This window comes from Crocuta crocuta, unplaced genomic scaffold (genome assembly GCF_008692635.1).
Source record: "Crocuta crocuta isolate KB4526 unplaced genomic scaffold, BGI_CrCroc_1.0 scaffold388, whole genome shotgun sequence".
NCBI classification, from domain to species: domain Eukaryota; kingdom Metazoa; phylum Chordata; class Mammalia; order Carnivora; family Hyaenidae; genus Crocuta; species Crocuta crocuta.
Window position 1 is genome coordinate 900787 of NW_027528867.1, and position 7911 is coordinate 908697.

Below are 7911 nucleotides of genomic sequence, written 5' to 3' on the forward strand. Positions count from 1 at the left end.
AAAGTCACCCACCATTAAGAAATTACAATTCTTTTGGAAATCTCCCTGCAGACCACCATTCCTCCCTGGCAAAAACTCAATCTACCCCCTTCTCCTCCCTCCCTTAAGTATTGAGTTTCTTTCCCGAAGTAGAAATTCCATAAATATTACAATATTAAGGACTAAATTTTAATGAATACATATCAGAGGAAATGAAGGAACATTAACTCCCATTCAAACCTTCCTTAAAAAAAATGTTTCCAAGTTATATTTTTAACTTCCCCCATGATTCTCTTTAAAAAAGACGAACACAAAATCTCTCTGCTAATGACTTTATTCATGAATCTATAATGTAACTCAAAATAGCAAAGAACATTCTAAAAATTCAGATTAATATTTATCAACCAAATACATCACAGAATACGTCTATTTTTTATATAACTAACAAAAATGTCTAAAATGCACATGTGAGAGTATAAACACTCTCCACTTTGTGGAATTTCAAAGTAATGAAGATTTGCTTAATACAGTTTGGCGGAAAGCTCATTTACACAGTTGAATACATATAATTTAAAAGAAATCAGACATAACTGATAAAACAACCATCTTATGGTTAACTTTTAGTAAAGTGCTACTTTCACACTGAAAAAAGAAAATTAAACATTTTTAAATGCTGAACCACCATTCTGAAGTGTTAAAATTTTTCTTTAGGATTCACTATGTTCATCATATTCAAACGTCTCCAATATGAGACCATACAATTTTGCAATCTAAAAAACTCCTTCAGTTCACAGATTATTTCCTGGAAATTAAAAATTACTACACGATTGCTTAAATGAAGCTTTTCATGATACAGGTTGTATATTAGCCACAGTGATTTTTCATTGTTTAAAACATAATCTTTGGTTTGAAGTTGTCCTGGATAGACTAGCTGGATGGCTGTGGCTAGTGAAATATTCATAAAACAGCACACTAGCTTCTTTTAAGCCACACCAGTAACTGGGTCAGTGGCCTAAAGGCAGGGAATGGCACATTTTGAACATCTGGCAAAATGAGTTCCCCGAATCCATAACTGACGTGGTCAGGAATAAAGAAAACCGGTGCAGCTGAGGTTTTCACCTCCTTTCATCAAAGACGTCTATCAATTTATTAAGAGCATTCTCCATTTCTTTCTGAGGAAATTAGTTGGGAAACAAATCTAATTTGAATGAAGGCACATGGGTGCAAATCTTAAATAGATAAGGAAGACCAACAAAACTGCTCAAATAGTATGGCTGTGTCCATCCCAACCACCCACGCACATCTCATGTCTGAGGCTGAATATCATCACTGCATAGACAGCACCACATGGAAAACTCTATGCCTGTGGGCATATATATCCGATCAGAAAAAGCTGGTGGTGGTTTTCCAGAAATAATAATGAGACTTTCAATGATGCAAAAATTGTCCTTTTCCCCAAATGAAAGGTTTTAAATTAACAGCAAAGGACTATAATAACAATGGAAACTGTAAGAAGCCATAAAGTTAAATCTCAAAAAGGACAAGTTTCAATTTCATAGCTGAAGGCTGCTGATGATTTCTTCTCTCTCTCCTTGAATAATCACATGCAAATGCCTTTTAGCAATGGCAGCATTCAAATCCCACAAAAAATCAAGCAGTGTCCCCGTAAGGAGCACCTCCATTGGCACAAACTGTAAAACCTGCTGGGGTGCGTCAGAGTTCAGCAAAGACCTCAACAATTCATTCACATTCTGCAGATACTGGAAAACTGGATTCGGAAGTTCCTGGTAACCCACACACAGCAGGACTGCACAGGTCTTCAGGGGCTCAGAGGAAGTGGGACAAGAAAACGTGATGACTCTAAAACAGTTGTGGAGCACAAAGATCAAACCAGCCATAAATCTTGTAAAACAAGAAAGTACAGGCAAAATCATAGCATCTCCTGTCCGAAGCTGCTGCAATGCGTGTATAAGGCAGTCCAAAAACAGCTGCTGGTAAATGGGGTCTCCATCATGAAGCAATGAACAGCTGAAGGCCATGAGTTCAGCTGATTCCAAGCGCTGAACTTCCAATGGTATATGTGCTTTGATATCGCTGAGGGGTGGAAAGCCCACAAGCAGGCACTTTATTTGGTTGTTGGGTTCTACGACCTGCTCATCCTGAAGGCACTTGGTGAGGCTAAACAACTCAGAAAATATCAGTTCTTCAGTAAAAATGTGACAAGAACAGTAATACTGCTGTTTGGGCCAGAATTTGGAATCCAAATTCATGGCTCCTCCTAATGACTTTTCAATTGCTTCATTAAGAGCCTTTAAAATTTCACCATCACAGAAAGGAGAACACTTTACCTTTGGCAGTTTCTTTCCCTCTAAAATATGCCATAAGTGACACTCAAGATTGAAAGCTGTCCCTTCTAAGAGAGAACTTTGCCCAGAATGATACACAGCATGCTCTTCTGCCCAACTATTAAAGTATCCTTTGGCCACCTTATCTTTCCATGAAAGGGTTTCCAGCATTTTCCTTTCATTATAGGTTTTAAAATATCTGTTCCTCTGCCCAAACCGTTTTGTATTTGTACTACAACCAATATTAGATTTTTTCACTAGCCAATTACTTCTGGAGAGAGGCTTTAACTGAAACTTTTCCATAAAATATTGAACAGCATAGTCCCTTAAATTATTCAGTTTTGTTTGTTCCCCTTTTCCCATGCACTGAAACAGCCGAATGTTCTCAGAAATAGTCTCTAGCTGGTATTTATGAAAGAACATACAACATTCTTCGTGCCTTTTAAGAAAAGATTCGGGAATCACGTGATGGGGAAAGAGAGCTTTTTGGGTCATTTCAGTCCCAAAATTCAGCACCATCTTAGATAATACAGGATGGATTGCCTCTCTTCCCTTATAGTGGAGACATACCACATAGACTTCTGAGTTTCCTGCCTTGCTAGTAGCAGGTTTGAAAACATGGACTTGGTCAAAGGAACAGTTTAGCAGGTACATCAGATTTATGGAACAATGTTCAAACAAAGTAAACATCTTCAGAACAAAAGAGCCACCATTTCCAAGAGTCGTCAGAGCAGTGACAACTTCACAGTAATGCAAAGAAGAGACTAAAGCTTCTTGTTCACCTGGGTTTCCTTGGCAATCAAAACTCCCATCTGCAGTGATCAAGTGAATGGTAGCCATGTTGCTTATGAAATTCTGAAGTCCAGTCAGATATTTCAAGTTCATGATATCACCGGTGTTATCTGGACCAAAGTACCACCAATGCAAGGTATTTGCAATAAGTCGGTCATCCATAATCATCATAAGATTGTCATTTGCTTCATGGTATGGATTCAAAGTATTAGCTACCCAACTCCATTCACAGGGGAACCTATGGGATTTTAAGTAGTGATTGAGACTAGCTATAAAAGCTCCAGGAGCTTCACAAAGGTGTAGAGAATTCAGTTTTCCATTCTGAAAAGCATCCTGTGGAATAAGTGGAAAGCTGCACAAAATTTCATGAAACTTACACCATGCTTGAGTACAAAGTTCAGCGTTCACAGATTTTTTCACATGAGAAATTATTTTTCCAGCTTTATTAGTAAAAGCAGTGTGTTCATGCCACTCATCCAATTTCTTGTCACTCAGTAGGTTTTTTACTTCATTTAGGGAGTTCTTCAAATCAAGCAATGCATTAAATTCCATGTGGTCACAAGTGAAAATCTCATTGGGATCTGGTAACTGCCACTCATTATGAAGTGGCTTGCCATAAGAAAAGTTCTTGGCAAAGAGTTCAAAAATGTCAGCAACAACATCTGGGCTGAATGTCTCAGGACTTGAACCCAGTGGTGGTTTTCTGCACTTACTCATTTTCAAATTAAATTAAAATCTAGAAAAAGAAAACACATAATTAAATGAATCAAATTTATTACTGAGTGAAATCTCATCCACAGCAAATCGGAACACACTCATGACAAACTGCATAAAATGGGAAGGCTAATATCAGCACACGCTGTTACATAATGAGACAATTTGGAATAAAGTAAAAGTCAAGGCTTTCATACCCAACAGACCTGAGCTCAATTTCCAGCTCTGCAACTCACAGCTAAAAAGGAGTCTTGGGAAAATTACATTTTTGAGCCTATTTCTTATTTAAAAATTAGGGTATTAATTTTCTAGATGACGATAAAACATGCTAACATATAAAAGGTATATACCAAAGAATAATCATCAGTGATGGCACCTCATATGACCATATTAATCCATCTAGCTCCTCCCAAAGTTTCCCTCTACCCACAACTGAGACACCACCCACACGGCCCCAAACACTGTCAGACTAAGATTCATCCCTGAACATGACCTTTGGTGAAGCTTTAACAAGTGACTTTTAGGGAGTTTCGTTGTTGTTGTTTTACTTTTTTTAAAAGTTTTTATTTATTTATTTTGAGAGAGAGAGAGAGCGCAAGCACACGCAAGCTGGGGAAGGGCAGAGAGAGGGAGAGGCAGAATTCCAAGCAGGGTCCACGCCATCAAAACAGACTCCAATATAGGGCTCGAACTCACAAACTGTGAAATCATGACTTGAGCCAAGCTGAAGAGTTGAATGGTTAACCAACTGTGCCATCCAGGCACCTCAAGACTTTCAGCTTTTTTTTTAGTTCCCTCCAAATCTCACCTCCTTCCAGGAGAAGTTTCTACACCTAAACCCAGTACTGATATTGCTACCAGACCTCCCTGCCACCACACACTTATTTACCTACAGGGAGTGTCAAGTACATCCTTCATCCAGATCTCACACTCTTGCTAAAACATGCACTTTGGTGGTACCAAATCACTTACATAGGCAACTTCCTAACACTCATCACCACACTGCTTGTTGACTGTGGTGTACTTGACTAGTTAGGCTCCATTCAGCTCAATGCTGAAACTGAACTATATAGTTCAACTTGGCATGTCCGTAAACTAGACTCCTGTTTCATCTGTTCAGACAGCTCCATGCTTCTTCCACTATAAAATATTATTTCTTCTTGCCACTAAAACGTAACACACTTTGAGGGTGCCTGGGTGGCTCAGTTGGTTAAGCGTCCAACTTCAGCTCAGGTCACGATCGCATGGTTCATGAGTTGGAGTCCCACATCAGGTCCTGAACTGACAGTACAGAGCCTGCTTGGGATTCTCTCCCTCTCTTTTTGCCACTCCTCCACTCATGCTTTCTCACTCAAAATAAATACACTTAAAAAAAAAAAAAAGAAAGTAACATACTTTGACAGAAAACCTTTAAATGGAAGAAATATTCTCACTGAATATACAAATTACAGTCACCCTAACATTCTGTGTTCTAACACTGACTAAGAAATCAAACCTATCTGTCCACTGGAGAGGGATAAGAGAAAGAAGCATGGCCTAATGGCATAGTGTTGGGTAAGTCCTAAATTCCAGCAGACAGAGCTGTAAGTATTACCTAGTACTTGTTAGTTCAATGTTAATCAATAGGTGTTTTAGTTCATAACTTCCAAGTTTATGTAGTATATTCGATTCATTCTACACTAGTTTTTCAAAAAGAATCTAAATTTGTCAAACAAAAAATTGATAAACACTATCCCACAAAAAGCCAACAGATGATGATTAAAATGGAAAATAAAGATGAGCTAGTGCCACAATAAATACAATAATATCCAGAAGACTGTAATCTATTAGCATTTACTTTGTACTGGTCTTTTGGCAGTTCTTTTATATTTTGTTTATATTATTTACAATCTGTCTATTCTACTAGCTTGCAAGCTTTGTGAAGTAACAAGTATCTTCTTAGTCATTTGTCTGTCACAGTACATTTAGCATATACATAAGTTATAGCTATTAGCCACATTTGCCCATCAATATCTTTTTCTTATTGTTCACTGTTAGAACCTATATCCAGACAAATTCTGAAAGAAAGCAAAAAGGAGGCATTGACACATTCACTAAAATCCTAAATAAAAGCAAATGAAAGTTTATTACAAGTTGTTCTGCCTTAATTCACACTGTGCTTACTGGAAACTAAAACCATGTTTAGGTCACAACTATACTCTACTTTGGAAAAAGTCTGATTTTAGTCATTAACTTCACATGCTAATTAACAGCTGTAAGGAAGTTCTGAAATCTTACCTACTACATAATACTTTCACATGAGAAAAGTGAGTCAAACATTCCAATGTTCTTCCTGACTACACCTGTTGTACACAAATCAAGATATATATCTTATATCTTGAATATATATATCAATACATGTCTTCACTACATATATCTTAAATATATATCTATCTTCAATATATATAACTTGAACAAATATATACATATATAGAATGTTCAGGTCTATAATCCAACCTTTGTTTCCTTCTATCAAATTCCCAGAATCCAACCACTTCTCACCTCCACCTCCAGCTACCAGCCTCCTGATTGCGGACGCTGCCAACTCTCTCTGCTGTATTACTGCCATAGCCTTCTAACTGGTTTCTTCTCTTTGCCTCCTTTGGTTTCCCATTTCACTCAAAATAAATGCCACAGTCCTTAGAGTAGCCTACAATGCTCTTGAAGATTTCTGTCCTCCAGCCCCAACTTATCTCTAATCTGTCTTTTATCCCTCTTATTTATTCTGCTCCAGCCACATAAACTTTCTTGCTGTTAACTGAAACACCAGGCAGACTGCAACCTGAACTCCTTTGCACTGGCCAATCCCTCTGCCTGGAATACCTTCAGATTACCTGCACAGCTAACTTCCTCACCTCCTTCAAGTTATTTACTCAAGTGTAATTTCTCTCTGAGACCTACCCTGACATCCTAATAGCATCTTGCACTACCAACGGTAAAGAAAAGGATCTTGCTGTACTTTTTTTTCCCATGACACTCTTTTCCTTCTAACATATAATTTGCTTGTTATGTTTATTATTGTCTTCCCCAAACTAGAATCTTAGCTCCACAGGGCAAGGATCTTTGTTGACTCGTGTATCACCCCGAGGTTAGAACAGTGCTTAAGGTACACAGTAAAAACCATTCTGTGAGTATCTAATAAATAGACGTGTATTATACTTAGCACAAACAGCCCTCCTCTAATTAGGTTCTTAATATGAGTCAGAACTTCACTCCAGCACTTCAATGCTTAACCAAAAATTTTTAAAAACAGCAAAGCACGTGGTTTACAAACCATAAGAAAAAAGTTTCCAGCATGTGTTCCTCTGTCCTTTACATTAAGCATTTCTTAGAGCTTTGTGGCATCATGATTCTGCTAGGAGGGTCAGTATTTCCATTCTTATTTTGCAGATTCGATTAGAAAGTCATGTTCTCCCTGCCCAGGTCCACAAACGAAAATACCCGCAAAATTCGTGGGCCTGACACAAACCCCACAAGATCTTATCAACAGTGCTCTCTCCAATTAACGCTTACAAAGGAGCTTTAGAAACGTTTCTGGTGAAACTCCTCCCAGCAACGGTGAAAATAACAGCTAAAGGGTATCCAGCGCTTTACTCTGGGCCAGGGAAACCCAAGACCTCGTTTCACCTGATGGGACTGAGCCTCAGGCTCCATTCGAGCGGCCCGAGCCCTCCTGACGTGGTGGAAGCTCAGTTCCAGCCCTTGCCTCACCCTCTGGAAAAGTCGAAGGACGACCAGGGCTCGGAAGCCGGGTCTGATTACCTTCGCTCACGCCCACTTCGGCTCCTAGAGTCTAGAGAGGCGAGCGCTTCACCCACTCTCCCCACTCGAGGAAACCATCCTCCACTTCCGCTCCCGGGGCTGCTTCCCGGAACGGTCGCTCCTAGGGGTTTACGGCGCCGCCCGCCGCACTGAAGAGAGGTGGCGCAAGAAAAGCGAGGAAGGAGGCCCGGACCCTCCCTCGCGACACCAGGAGCGGTACCCCACCTTCAGGCCGCGCCGCCGCGCAACGCCGGCCGACGGCGGCCGGAGGGCCCGGGGA

The 7911-nt window shown here is 39.6% G+C and overlaps 1 protein-coding gene across 2 annotated transcripts; it reads right to left on the bottom strand.

Moving 5' to 3' along the window:
* Window positions 1-310: 310 nt before the first annotated feature.
* CMTR2 (cap methyltransferase 2) lies at window positions 311-7893 on the bottom strand. 2 transcript variants are annotated; one of them, XM_077756338.1, is made up of 2 exons: window positions 7632-7893; window positions 311-3852 (listed from the first exon to the last, which is right to left on the bottom strand). In XM_077756338.1, exon 2 carries the CDS (start codon window positions 3831-3833, stop codon window positions 1533-1535), a length of 2301 nt encoding a protein of 766 aa, XP_077612464.1. In that variant the 5' UTR covers window positions 3834-3852; window positions 7632-7893; the 3' UTR covers window positions 311-1532. The 2 variants fall into 2 exon arrangements, with proteins under 2 accessions (XP_077612464.1, XP_077612465.1); XM_077756339.1 differs by having other exon boundaries at window positions 7857-7890.
* Window positions 7894-7911: the final 18 nt, after the last annotated feature.

Coding starts and splice junctions, on each gene's coding strand:
- CMTR2 (XM_077756338.1), bottom strand. CDS start 3,833: ATGAGTAAGTGCAGAAAACCACCACTGGGTTCAAGTCCTGAGACATTC.